Source organism: Dendropsophus ebraccatus, chromosome 11 (genome assembly GCF_027789765.1).
Source record: "Dendropsophus ebraccatus isolate aDenEbr1 chromosome 11, aDenEbr1.pat, whole genome shotgun sequence".
Lineage (NCBI taxonomy): Eukaryota > Metazoa > Chordata > Amphibia > Anura > Hylidae > Dendropsophus > Dendropsophus ebraccatus.
The window spans coordinates 51,109,603-51,124,120 of NC_091464.1; the positions used below are offsets into that span (position 1 = coordinate 51,109,603).

Genomic DNA, 14,518 nt, shown 5'->3' on the forward strand with positions numbered 1-14,518 from the left:
AAGGTTTTTTTTATTCATTTGCCAACGTGTAAGATGGCGAACAGAGACTTCCGGTTTATGTTACCAAGGGTGCATTTCCGGTGGAGTCTGCTGGCGTTTCCGGTGCGTGCCCAGCCGGTTGGTGAGTGATGATGAAGCCCCAGGACGGAGCGGGCTCTTTCCTGCTCTTCATCACGCCTCTGCTGTTCCCTTATGGCCGGGCCTCCGAGCTCTCCGTGGTGACGTGCGGCTCCGTGCTGAAGCTGCTCAACACCAAGCACAACGTCCGCCTCCACTCCCATGACGTCAGATACGGATCAGGTAACCGGGGTCAGAGCCTGTGGCGTGGCAGATTGTGATGTCACTGATCGGAATGGGAATGCAGACCTACTGATATATCCATTGTACACCAGTGGTTCCAAGGGATCTTAGGGACATACTAAGAAGAAAAAGAATGAACATTATTTCCTATGGGGAAACATGTAAAATACGGTTTTACATGGTTTTATTAGTTAGACCCGGTATGTACACCATTTTTCTGTAGTGCTCAGTGGACTGAGAGTATATGTATACGCATAGAAACCGATGTGTGATACCTTACCTGTGCAAGGTACACCTGGAATAAATGGGATAAGTAGTGAAATGAGGGCATGTTCTATAGAGAAAGAAGTGTATTTCTTTCCCCAGGCAAGATAGACCCGGAATGAAAGGATTTTTCTTTAGTGCTCAGTGGACGGAGCGTTTATACCATAGAAACTGATGTGTTATATCTTACCTGTGCAAGGTATACCTGGAATAAATGGGATATATAGGTAGTGAAATGGGGGAATTTTCCATAGAGAAAGAGGTGTAGTTCTTTCCCTGTGCAATAGAGACCAGAAATGAACAGCATTTTTGTGTAATGCTCAGTAGACTGAGAGTATACGGATAGAAACAATGTGTGATACCCAACCTGTGCGAGGTACACCTGTAATGAATGGGATATATATTTAGGGAAATTAGCGCATATTCCATAGAAAAAAAGGTGTAGTTCTTTCCCTGTGCAAGATAGACCTGGAATGAACAACATTTTTCTGTAGTACTCATTGGACTGAGGGTTTATACCATAGATACCGATGTGTGTTACCCAACCTGTGCAAGGTACGCCTGAGAACTACAGAAAAGTCCTGTTCATTCTGGGTCTATCTTGCACAGGGAAAGAACTACACCTCTCTTTCTATGGAATATGCCCTCATTTCCCTAAATATATATCCCATTCATTACAGGTGTACCTTGCACACGTAGGGTATCACACATTGTTTCTATGCATATACTCTCAGTCCACTGAGCTCTACAGAAAAATGCTGTTCATTCCGGGTTCATCTAACTAATAAATCCAATTAAAACCATATTTTACACATTTTACCATAGGAAATAATGTTAATTCTTTTTCTTCATTCTTTTTTTTTTTTTTTTTCATTCTTTTTAATATGTCCCGGGATCTTATGTAGTCACAATTATTGCATTGTCTCTTTTATGATCAGTCATTGTCAGGCTGCCTTAAAGTCCAATCTAAGATATGGGGGAGCTCACCATAATGTTACATAACAAAGGGGTGCAGCTAAGTGTCCAAAAAGACAGCCTTATGAACAATTGAAGAAAGAAAGCTGGACACTGTAATACAGCGCACACCACTAAATCCAAAGATATACAAAGTTTATTAGGACCCTGACGAAGTCACTGTGTGTGACGACACGCGTTGGGTCTGTACCAGGGTTTCTGCTCCTATGTAATTTATTCCATGTGGCATATATGGTTGGGCATTGTTTGTTATATTAGTGGTTCATATTGGTGTTTACAATAATTATATGACTTATTTATTCACTTGCACTATAGCACTTTGGATCCTTTATATGGTATATTGCGTTGTATTTATAGATTTGTTTTCCTTTCATGTTGCCGGCCATTCTTATGCACTCTATGAATTTTATATTTAATCATGTGGAGCATTACTAATATGTTTGTTTCCTTGGTAAAGTAGGAGAGTATATTGTCCTCCTGCCTAGTTTTTCATATACCTTTGTGGTTTTTTAATTGATTTTATTGTTGCTTTTTGTGGTGTTTTTTGTTTGTCCTAATAAACTTTGTATATCTTTGGATTTAGTGGTGTGCGCTGTATTACAGTGTCCAGCTTTCTTTCTTCAATTGTTCATAAGGCTGCCTTAAAGTGTCCCTGTCATTATAATTTTAAAAACCTAAATTAAAGGACAACTCCGGCCAAAACTATTTTTTAATATGTTATTACTTATGGAAAGTTAGACAAATTTCTAATGTACATTAATTATGGGAAATGCAATAGGGCTATTTCCCTTAATTTAGATGATCAGAAAGACTTCAGATTCTCTAAAAAACCGTGATGTCACGAACCGGGGGTGTAATTACAATGGAGTACCATTGACTTCTATATATAGTGCGCCCCTGCTGGACACTCCATTGGAATTACAATGGATGTGTATGGGAATGTACTCTACAGTATGTTTTTGACTGAATACATTTATGGAATACTTTGGGGAGCAAGTGTCCTTGCTCCCCAAAGTAATCCATAAATGTATTTAACTAGTACGTTTGAAGGGCACCGAGCAGGGAGGGAGAGAAGTGCATCTACCTCCCCCCTTCCTCCCTGCTCGGTGCTGCTGCTGCTGCCGCCACATATGCACAGTACTACTCCCCCATTATCTGTTCATATTATGAACAGATAATGGGGGAGTAGTACCTGTACTATTCCCATAACAAACGCCGCCGCACAGCTTCTTGTCCCAGCACTTCAGCATGCACCCTCCCCCGCTCCCCCTCCTCCTCCCAGCTAACAAGTTGTAACTATAGCGCCGCTCATCGCTGCTGCTTACTGCTTCTATCCACTGCTGCTTACTGCCTTTCTCCGCCGTCTCTCTGCTGGCACATACCGCTTCCCGGTCCGCACTGCATGCTGGTCGGGGACAGGAAGCACCTCACCCCGCAGGGAGCACGGCGCTCCCGGTGCTTCCTGTCCCCGGCCGGCATGCAGTGCGGACCGGGAAGCAGTATGTGCCAGCAGAGAGAGGCGGCGATGATCGGTGCTATGGTTACAACTTGTTAGCTGGGAGGAGGAGGGGGAGTGGCGGAGGTGGCATGCTGAAGTGCTGGGACAAGCAGCTGTGCGGCGGCAGCGGCGTTCATTATCAGATTAGCACAGGTACTACTCCCCCATTATCTGTTCATAATATGAACAGATAATGGGGGAGTAGTACTGTGCATATGTGGCAGCAGCAGCACCGAGCAGGGAGGGAGGGGGTAGGTAGATACACTTCTCTCCCTCCCTGCTTGGTGCCCTCCAAACGTACTGGTTAAATACATTTATTTATTACTTTGGGGAGCAAGGACACTTGCTCCCCAAAGTATTCTATAAATGTATTCAATCAAAAACATACTGTATAGTACATTCCCATACACATCCATTGTGATTCCAATGGAGTGTCCAGTAGGGGGCGCACTATATATAGAAGTCAATGGTACTCATTAACTTCTATATATAGTGCGCCCCTGCTGGACACTCTATTTTAATTACACCCCCGTTTTTTTAGAGAATCTGAAGTCTCCCATATCTACTAAATTAAGGGAAATAGCCCTATATGTGCATTTCCTATAATTAATGTACATTAAAAATTTGCCTAACTTTACATAAGTAATAACATATTAATAAATAGTTTTGGCCGGACTTCTCCTTTAAAGGGCAACTCTGGATAAGAAAAACTTGTTTTCCAATAAAAGTACATTAAAAGTTATATAGATGTGTGTGTGTGTGTGTATAATGTATTACTGTATCTGTACGGTGCTGCCACACTGGTAGCTGTTTGACATACAGGAAGTAAAAAAAAATGGCACTTGTGCCAATTCACATTGTCTCCTGCTCCTTCTGCTATCCCCCTTAGGAGACAAATATCCCATGCCTCTGTCTCACATTGTGTGTGTCACCTAAGTGATTCACCATCTCTAAATGGCCAGAAGCAGCATTAATTTTACTGATTGTGATAGGTGGGGGACTGTGATGATCAGCTGAGGGAAAGCATTGCATTCTGGGAACTGCTCAACCAGGAAGGATAGAAACACAATACAGAACAAAAAAAACCCAAATAAATGGATTTTTGGTAGTTTCAAAACTGGGATAAACAGGTAAGTAATGCTATATGCTTCTGCAGAAGTTAATTTTTTTTTTTTAACCTCCTACCTGGAATTCCCTTTTAAAGAAACTGTACCACCAGGCCCAGGCTGAAGCACTGGAGGCTGGCCGACCCACCCCCAGTGGGAAGAGACCCCAGCCCCTCCATGATGTGACTCCATTAGAATCAATGGAACCCTATCATGGAGTGGCTAGGGTTTCCTCCCACTAAGGGTGGGTGGGCCCGCCTCCAGTGCTTCAGCCTGGGCCTGGTGATACAGTCACTTTAACACTAAATGTGATATAAAGAAAGTTTACAATTTACATTTGTTATTTTTTTCTAGTTATCATGGAAAACACGGCCCTTCCTATGTTTAATAAGCCATAGAGTCCCATGCCTCCCATGCCATACAATACACTGTGTGAGTGCAATCCTATACCAAGTTGCTAGTCCCAGTAATGCAATATTTAAACACCATATAAAGCAGGACGTACACAAGTTTTAATAGAAAATGCTTCTTTGTTTAGAAAACTTTGCACAGTACAATGAATATATTTAACATACAAAGTCACATCACGACAAGAGGTTTGGTCTTCGTTTTGCAGCGCTCTTTGAGTCCTCTAGTCCATGGGGACTCTCACCCCAGGAATTTACGAAAAAACGCTACATTTCGGGGAATCCCTGCTTCACAAAGGGGATTTCCGGAAATATAGTGTTTGTCGTCACTTCCATTTTAACCTGGAGAGTGAGTGTCCCCATGGACTAGAAGACTCGAAGAGAGCTGCAGCGCGAAGACCGGACCTCTTGTCTACAGCACTGTGGGGATGTTACTTTGTATGCTGAATATATTCATTGTATTGTGCAAAGTTTTGTAAACAAAGAAGCATTTTATATCGAAACTTGTGTACTTCCTGTGTTTAAACTTTTTTTTTCCAACGAGTCTAAACACAGGAAGTCTTTTCCCAGACCATCTGAGCTCTCACAGAGAGAAGGCAGTCTTTTGACTGATGGACACATTGAGCCGTGAAACTCTGTACTGGGCCGGGACTTCATCTGTTTAGTCTCTTTTTTTTTTTTTTTTTTTTTTTTTTTTTCAACCAGCACAATACTAAAAATCTGCCTTCAGGAGACTGGACCTGGATTTCTGATAAGTATAGCATGATAAAACACACCAAAAAAATAATGACTGTATATTGCAAGTTTGCTTTAGTTTACATCTACTGTTGATTTAGGTTTTGAAAGTTATAACGACGGGGGCAATTTAATTATTTCTTACCTATTGTATTTTCTTTTACTGTAGGCCCCCACATATGACAGATGCCACTATGTTGTATTTATCATGGTCATACAGTAGACATATATTTTAGTGACTCTCCCCAAGGTACACGTCTAACGGACATTATCGATCTGGCCTAGAGTTGTCTGAGGTCACTGACTGACAAAATCAATTGCACTGATGACCATGTAGGGGCACACCCTGTTGAGAAGCAGTATGGTAACCCCCAATCATGAATTTGCACATAGTTAGCCAGGAGGAGTAACAGAGGATTAGCAAATTAATTGTAGTAGTGAAATAAAAACTGTCCCTGGACTGGTATTAACTGAAGAATGCAAATACGAGCCATATGACTGGAGAGAGCAGGTTCTTCCTAAAGGCATGCACCCCTTCTATAGGATAACTGCTGTGGGAAGTCCCATAGACTGTGAAGACTCCAACCTATCAAAACATTGATGTATCTGTGCAACAGTATCACTTTAAAGCGATTGACTTGTCGCTAGTCAGGAGTTTTCATCTGTCATGGTCCAGGTGCTAAGACAGCCATCGATCTCTAAAATGAAAAGAGCAGAAGTGCTAAGCTGAGTCCTTAGAGCGCTTACTGCATGGTATACGGATCCATGAAAATTTCTGTGAATTTATACACTATGGCCCAGGCCTTTGGGCTCAGCTTCCTAAGGAGGGTTGGGTTGGTCAGAATTAAAGGAGCACACCCCTTGATTTAGTAATAGGTTGGGGTCTGAGTGTTGATAAAGCTTGACAAGAGCCACAGTTGGGGAGTAAAGGGAAGCTGAGGTTATGTATTTCTATGAAGCCTGAGTGACTCCTGCTGGTATAGCAGAGCCACATGAGATGGAGAGATGTATGGCACCACTGGGTCACGCAGTGGCAGAGCCTCGTTATAGTTAGTGCTTCACCAGTACATCTTATTGTTGTATCCCTTCAGTAAAATGTGTCTGTAAAAAGTGAAATACAAGTTATTCTTGCAGAACAGGAAATAGTCGTTACTATTAATAGTTTAATCATTCAGATGAACTTTGTGGTTTCTTGATTCACACAAGGCTGGCATACGCAGGTGGCACAGCCTCACTACCTGCTCCTCTTAATAAAACTTGTTTCCACTGGTAAATCTATTTACACCTGATAGCCCCCCCTCCCCCCCCAAAAAAAAAAAACACAAAAAAACAAAACTGTAATTATACCGATTTTACAGGTTTTTTTTTTTATCAAAGTCACCGGGCAGCAGATTGGTTAGAAAGGTTTTAAAAAACACTGCCAGGAGGCAATTCCAGCTGTACCCACAGGAGTGTGGCTGCAGGTGGTCCCCTTTTGTACCCATAAGTCTAAGTCATGTATGAAGCTGTCTACTTGTGGCAGTGTTATGGTCCGTTTACACGAAGCGGTAAGTCGCCCAATCGATCCTTTAACTTTTTTGAAGCAACGATTTTGTTTTTATAACGATCAGCGTTTAGACAAATTGTTAAAAAATTGTTACGAAAAATCGTCTGTTTTAAGGTCGCTTAAGCCCATCTAACACACAGCACCATTTCACACACATCTTTGAAAGACTGTTTACACGAAGCGATCTGTGAATTTTTAGCGAGCGTCCAACGACGATTTGAGAACATATTGAAAGATCACAATGAACGATTTCTCGCTCGTCGCTTGATTGTTCGCTGTGTTTACACGAGCCGATTATCGCTCAAATGTGATTGTTATTGCAAAGGTTCGACCGATAATCGTTCCGTGTAAACGCACCATACCTCTGTATGTGACCATGGTGGCTCTGGCAAATAACCGATTGGTGGGGTGCCAGGTGTCAAACCCCCACAGACATATATGGCCTGTCCTGAGGAAAAGTTCAGTTTATAATCTGAATTGACACATAAGCTTTTCTTGTAGAAACGTAGCACCTGGACTACTAGGCAGCTGTCAGTGTGACAGTACTGCAGGTATCCTAAATTCTTGTTGTTATTGCTCCAGGCTTGCAAGTTATGTAAGTTACCGATCAGTTTACTATTAAAAGGTAATTTCATTTTTGCCCTCCAACCATCTGCAGTTTTACAGCTGAAGCTGCACATTAGTCTTCTGTAAACCACCGCAAACAGCTGATAATGCTGGGTGAAGTCTTGATAGATGGCTACACTAGCATATGGTTTCTCTGCAGGTGGACACAGGTGTGAGGAAAAGGGAGTATGGTTCATCAATATATTGATATAACTATATATCAATATAGCCCATGGCTCACTATCTGCCAGGAAGCCATACTCCGCAGGGGGGTCTAGTGTCCAGAGCCCTCCAGGTCCCTAAGTGTGAAAAGTATCACTCTGAGAGGCCAACAGGCATCCAAAGCCCTGATAACAGATTCCCCTACCTAGATCAGAGCAAATATCTCCAGACTGAGTGGCACCATGATTCCATAATGAGTTATGGAATTTCCGTGCGGCCTAGCCATATGGAAAGTATATGGAACGTCCCTCTGTGTCTCACTCCTCTCTGGGACCCCGGGATAGGGAGATACGGAGAACTGGTAGACCGAGCTGGGTAAAGGAGTCGTGTTTGGTCTCCAAACGTTCGAGGGGCCCAGCCGGACCTAGTGGTACCAGAACCATCTCCCTATGACCCGATGTTAGGAACATATGACCCACTTTGGGGTTATAGGGGTTTTGGGCTGTAAGCCCAAGGGGGAGTAGCTGAGACCAGCCCACACCTGGGAGGGGGGCGTGGCGGCCAGGTGTATATATCCCAGGGGCTAGCTAGGACCCATTGTTCTTTGTCCGGGGAGGCCATGACGATAGGTCGGAGAAGTTCCTGAAAACCAACGCAGCAAGCACACGCCTCCCATGCTTCGCTTTACCACCCAAATTACGGTAACGACCAGTTGCTAAAACTGTCTGTGCTACCACCTGTACTTTGTCTCTGACCACTGTATATATTATCCTGTGTATATTGTGTGTTGTTTAGTGCGCCCTTAAGGCAATTAAATATCCTATTTAATCTGTGGCTGTTCTTTTGTCTCGATCAACGTACGCACACGCCCTTGTTCGCAAGCTAACGCTATCACTCGGGGCTGGCTTCTGGCCCGATATAGTATTATTATATCTTAACAAGAAGCTGGTGGCAGCTTTGCCAGTCTTCCTGTGCCCACGTGGACAGGGTGGCGGTGTAAATCAATACCCAGCTGACCTCCCGTACTCCTGGTGGAGTGTGGGACGTCACAACAGGTTTCACATATCAATTTTCAGACAAGACTCATGCTGGTATGGTTTTAGGCCTAACTTTAACCACTATGTGGCTGTTTATTTGCCATACAGTTGCTGCCACAGGGCAAACAGTGTTAAACACTAGCTATTAAAATACAAAAAAGCCAACCAAGGTAGGTACCTTGTCTATCAGTGTGAGAGCAGCGATTTTTCATCAGGATAATATAGAGTTACCCCAAATAGGGCCACTTCTTGACTGTTTTCTGGACACTGCATGTGGAAATGGGTTAGAACACTATTTAAAGGATCATCATATTGGTGATCAGTCCTAGTAATGCATGGATGTTCAGAGTCCTCCAGAGCAGAATGCGGTCTTTGTAATTGCTCTCCATATTAAGTGAGGGACCTATCATGGTTTAAATGTTTTTTTTTTGTTTTGTTTTGTTTTTAAACCATACAATCCCTTTAACCATCTTGTCACCACAGGCAGTGGGCAGCAGTCGGTGACTGGAGTTACGGCTGCAGATGATGGGAACAGTTATTGGCGAATCCGTGGAAAGACATCAACGGTTTGTGAAAGAGGAACATTGATAAAATGTGGACAATCTATCCGCCTCACACATGTTAACACTGGACGAAATCTACACAGCCATCACTTCACATCTCCTTTATCAGGAAACCAGGTGAGTTCCCATGAGATTTGTTTTTTTTTTTATTCTTTTTTTTCCAAATTTTTATTTAAAATGCCTGTACCTAAAAACCCTGCATTCTACATTGGGTCTCTCAAATGTACAAAGATGGCTGTGGAAGTAAGGATCAGTCTTTTTGGGCTGCACTTAAATGGGTGTAACAATTAAAACCTACTTGTCCTATGGATAGGGGACAAGGAAGACATTGTGGTTGGTCTTACCTTCCTGCCCTCCTGCAATCTCCAGATAGGCCCCCCGGCGCCTCTGTTTTTAACACAGCAGCGGGTTGGCATGTAACCCATGTCTCTATTCATTCTCTATGGAGTCACCAGAGAGCCAAGTACAGCAGTCAGCTCTTCCCAGCGGCTCCATAGCGGATGAATGGAGCCGCTGTTAATGTGGCCACCCGCCGCTGTCTTTAAAACAAAGGACCCAGGGGGCACAATCCGCAATCTCTTTCTTGTCCTCTATCCTGTGGATAGAGGACAAGTATGTTTAAATTAGAGAATTCCTTCAATAAGGGAGAAAACAACAAAGGTACATGGACTCCAACCCTTTTTAAAGTATAATACAACATGGAGAGAAAGGAGCTGTTGCACATCACACCTATGGCTGACACTAATGCCTCTCGGCCACATTTAAAAAACAACGCCAGGATGTTGGTATATAATCAAACCATATTGCCCCATGTACCACGTGCTGGTCTCCTGGTTCACATGGGTCCCTCCTTTTTATAGTATGGTGAAGGTCCTGGGATTTGTGTTTCCACCACATGTGGTAAGCCTCATGTTATAATAGAGTACATGTCTGTGATCTGTAGAGTTGTCCCTGACACATTTCTGTCTTGTTAATTGAGCAGGAGGTCAGTGCATTTGGAGATGATGGGGAAGGAGATATCTTAGACGACTGGACTGTACTATGTAATGGGGAATTCTGGCAGCGGAATGAAGAGGTGAGATTCAAGCATGTGTCAACAAACGTACTGCTGTCTGTCACAGGAGAACAATACGGCCGTCCCATAAACGGACAGAAAGAAGTGCATGGCATGACTTACGCAAGTCAGCATAACTACTGGAAGGTAATGGAAGGCATCTTCATGAAACCTAGTGAACCTCCACGAACTGACTTTACTCACTCAGAGTTATGATAGCCGGACACAGACTGTTTTAAAGTCCTATGGTCTTCTTTTCTTAAACCGTACAGTGTTGACCTCCCTGAGGAATTCTCCAGGATCCTACAAAGTTCACTTTGAAGAACTTATAACAGTGAATCATGGGGCACAGTTTGTATGTTGCACCTTTGTGTCGGTATTATTATTTCATATTTTTATGTAATGGCAGCAAAGGGCCGGATTGATCCCTGAGCATGACTCTGCAGTAGAAAAAAAATAATGTATTATCTCTGCAGCAAATGGTTTTTAAATTTAAAAAATCTCATTGTGGTTTTCATTTGTTTGGGTTGTGTTTTTTTTTAGTTAAGGTTGAAAGAAGACAAGTCCATCAGGTTCAATCTAGGGAAACCCTATTGTATGGACCCAGGGGAAGGCAAAAACCCCTTTGAGACAGATGACAATTGCCCCATCACAGGGAGAAAATTCCTTCCCGACTCCAATTGCAATTAAAATAATCCCTGGATCAACGTATTACATGACCTCTAACTTGGTTATACAGCGAACATCCGCCCAGAGTGACTCTGTCAGCTCTGTATCTTCGTCAAATATTCTATACTTTTGTCAGCCATACCTGCCACTGGCTGTGGGTTTACCTGGATGATGTAGGTGGAGATGGGGTCCGAAGTCATGGAAAATCACTGCCTGACCCCTTTACTCTGGGAGAGAAAAGCTGCAGTCAGAGCTGTCTGGTTGCGGCTTAACCCTATTTTCCCCATAAAGAATACTGGATCGATTGCTTGCTCAGTTCTTGTGTTTGGGGAGGACGAGGGCCAGATGGGAGAGATAACTGTGGCTGAATGATCATTCTTCCATTATTAAAGGTGTATGCCCACCTTTATTCTAAACTGCTGATGGAGAAGACAACTAATACTACTTAAGTGTCTATGTGCAAAGTTTTTTAGTTTTTTTTTTCAGGCTCAAGTGTAGAGGTAGTGTTGAGCTGCAGGATGCATGCCACTACCCTGCATAATTGATGTCTAGGATTTAGATTACTGTGCTGAGCCTTGTACTTAAAAGAGAAGGCCCACAAAACGTAAAAATCACTTTGTTAGGGCCACGGCGGCGTCCCGTGCTCCGGACCGCCGCCGCACCCTCTCTCCCACTTCTGCAGCAGCCGGTGTCCATATGCAGGGACCCGACGCTGCTGTTGCTTAGTCCCCGGGGGGCGCCTCACCTCACCGCGATCCTGCCCGTCGCTGTGCCGGCTGGCGCGCGTCCCCGCCTCCTAGGGTGCGCGCTCGCCGGCTGTCTCAGATTTAAAGGGGCAGTGCGCTCCTAATTGGCTTGAATGTTAATCACTCCCCTATAAGTTCCAGCCCTGCCCCCTTCCAGGTGTAGGAGCCTCTACATGCTTCCCATAGCGTTTGGCCCAGCTCCCTGTTGTTCCTGATTCCTGTGCGCTACCTGGTCCCTAGTCCTTGTTCCTGATTCCTGTCCGCTACCTGGTCCCTAGTCCTTGTTCCTGGTTCCTGCTCCTCTGTCACACTATTGCTCCTGTGTTCAGCCTGTCACCTGCGGTTACGCCTACAGACCTCTGCCAGCACCATCTCCTGCCTACTGCTCCTGCCTCGCCTCGCCTGCTGTCACTAGCAACCAAACCAGGGGTAGCGACCTGGGGGTCGCCTGCCGCAGCAAGCCCATCCCGCCTTGCGGCGGGCTCTTGTGAAAACCAGCAGCCCCTTAGATTCCGCTCCTTGGTGCGGTTTAGTGCCATCGCTAGTGTCGGCCCAGTGGATCCACTACTCCAGGCGTTACAGTAGGCTCCAACCATGGATCCCGGCGAGGTGCCTGATATCCGTAAAGTAGCCCGAGTGGTCGCCCTAGAGGCTCAACAGATCCAGCAACAGTCACAGCTGATCCAACAACTGACTGCAGCCGTACAGCAGCATACCACAGCTCAGCATTCATCACCTCCTGCAGCCTCTTCAAAACTACGACTGGCTCTCCCAAGTAAATGGAGGTGACCCCAAGTTGTGCAGAGGATTCCAGACCCAATGCACTATGCATATTGAACTTCTAAGCAGTCAGTTTGCCACCGAGCGCTCTAAAGTGGCTTTCATCATCAGCCTATTGAAAGGTAGAGCTCTGGCCTGGGCCACACCGCTGTGGGACCGTGATGACCCTGTTGCTGCTAATCTCCGAACCTTCCTGGCCGAGTTCCGCTCTGTCTTTGAGGAACCTGCCCGTGAGTCTTCGGCTGAGACTGCTATCCTCAATCTATCTCAAGGAACATCCTCCGTTGGTGATTACGCCATCCAGTTCCGCACCCTGGCTGCAGAACTAGACTGGAATGAGGCCGCCCTAATTGCCACCTTTAAAAAAGGCCTGTCCAGTCGAGTGAAAGATGTGCTCGCTGCCCGAGACCTTCCTACCTCCTTGAACGAACTCATTCTACTGGCTACCAGAGTCTACACCAGGTTTTCCGAGAGAGAGGAGGAGGTCCGGCAAGAACGGCGTTTGAGTCTGCCCCGTCGCCATCCCCGGCTGGCACCGGTGTTCCAGAATCCCGTTGCTCTCATTCCCCAGTCGTCTCCAGAAGTTCCTATGCAGGTGGAACGAGCTCGCCTAACGACTGATGAGAGGGCCCATCGACTGGAGCTGAATCTCTGCCTCTATTGCGGTGGCGCTGATCACTACCGGCAGAGATGTCCCCAACGTCCTCAGCGTCCGGGAAACGCTCGCACCTAGGTCCGGTGGGAGAGGCCTCCCTAGGTGTGAATGCCACCTCTCCAAGGTTGACTATGCCAATCTCCATCCAGACACCCTCAGGGCAAGTTACCCAGACTACTGCCCTCATCGACTCTGGCGCTGCTGGCAGTTTCATTTCAGCTTAGTTGGTCCAAAGATGGCGGCTACCCGTGATCCAGCTAGCCCAACCCCGGTCTATCTCTTCGGTCACGGGCGAGATTCTTACCGAAGCTGTGCACTGCCAGACTGCACCTCTAGTCCTCCAGGTGGGCGCCTTACATCAGGAGAGGATCTCCTTCTACGTCTTGCGCCATTCCTCTTCCAACATCCTGCTGGGTCTCCCTTGGCTGCAATTACATACCCCTAAGCTGGACTGGAGAACTGGGGAGGTTCTCAGCTGGGGTCAGGACTGCCCAAATCGGTGTCTGAGGTCTCCTCAACCCAAGTGCTCTACGAGGTCACCTGCTTACGCCAAGCCTCTATCCAGACTACCGGAGGAATACCAAGGCTTCGTTGATGTCTTCTCGGCCAAGGAGGCGGACTCTTTACCACCTCATCGGCCCTATGATTGCCCTATAGACCTTCCAGGAACTTCTCCTCCACGTGGTCGAGTATACCCTCTCTCTGTGCCCGAGACTGAAGCCATGTCCTCCTACACCTGGGAGGACTTACAGAAGGGCTTCATCCGTAAATCCATGTCTCCCGCTGGCGCTGGATTTTTCTTTGTGCAGAAGAAGGACGGTTCCCTCCGCCCATGCATAGACTACCGGGGCTTAAATAAGGTGACTGTCAAGAACCGCTATCCTTTTCCGCTAATCCCCGAACTATTCGACCGTCTCTGTGGAGCTAGGATCTTCTCCAAGCTGGATCTCAGGGGAGCGTATAACTTGATCCGTATTCGTGAAGGAGACGAATGGAAGACCGCTTTCAACACTAGAGATGGGCACTACGAATATCTGGTCATGCCATTCGGCTTATACAACGCCCCAGCGGTCTTCCAGGAATTCGTGAATGATATATTCCGCGATCTCCTCTATGTCTGCGTCATTGTCTATCTTGACGACATCCTGGTCTTCTCCCACGACCAGCAGACCCACGTGTCCCATGTACGGCAGGTTCTACGAAGACTATGGGCCAACCATTTGTATGCCAAGCTGGAGAAGTGCGTTTTCCATCAGCGCAGCCTGCCGTTTCTTGGATACATTGTCTCCGACCAGGGCCTACAGATGGATCCAGCCAAGCTCTCAGCTGTTCTCCAGTGGCCACGTCCTGTGGGACTTAGAGCTATCCAACGTTTCCTTGGATTTGCCAACTACTATCGGCAGTTCATCCCTCAC

At 45.7% G+C, this 14,518-nt stretch overlaps 1 protein-coding gene across 1 annotated transcript; it reads left to right on the forward strand.

The window, feature by feature from the left end:
* The first annotated feature begins 73 nt into the window (after positions 1-73).
* On the forward strand, positions 74-10,770 carry SDF2 (stromal cell derived factor 2). The gene is made up of 3 exons (XM_069946073.1): positions 74-300; positions 9,120-9,316; positions 10,182-10,770. Exons 1-3 carry the CDS (start codon positions 129-131, stop codon positions 10,467-10,469), a joined length of 657 nt encoding a protein of 218 aa, XP_069802174.1. The 5' UTR covers positions 74-128; the 3' UTR covers positions 10,470-10,770.
* The last annotated feature ends 3,748 nt before the right edge of the window (positions 10,771-14,518 follow it).

Coding starts and splice junctions, on each gene's coding strand:
- SDF2 (XM_069946073.1), top strand. CDS start 129: ATGATGAAGCCCCAGGACGGAGCGGGCTCTTTCCTGCTCTTCATCACG. Junction 301..9,119: donor TGACGTCAGATACGGATCAG/GTAACCGGGGTC, acceptor TTGTCACCACAG/GCAGTGGGCAGCAGTCGGTG. Junction 9,317..10,181: donor CTCCTTTATCAGGAAACCAG/GTGAGTTCCCAT, acceptor TTAATTGAGCAG/GAGGTCAGTGCATTTGGAGA.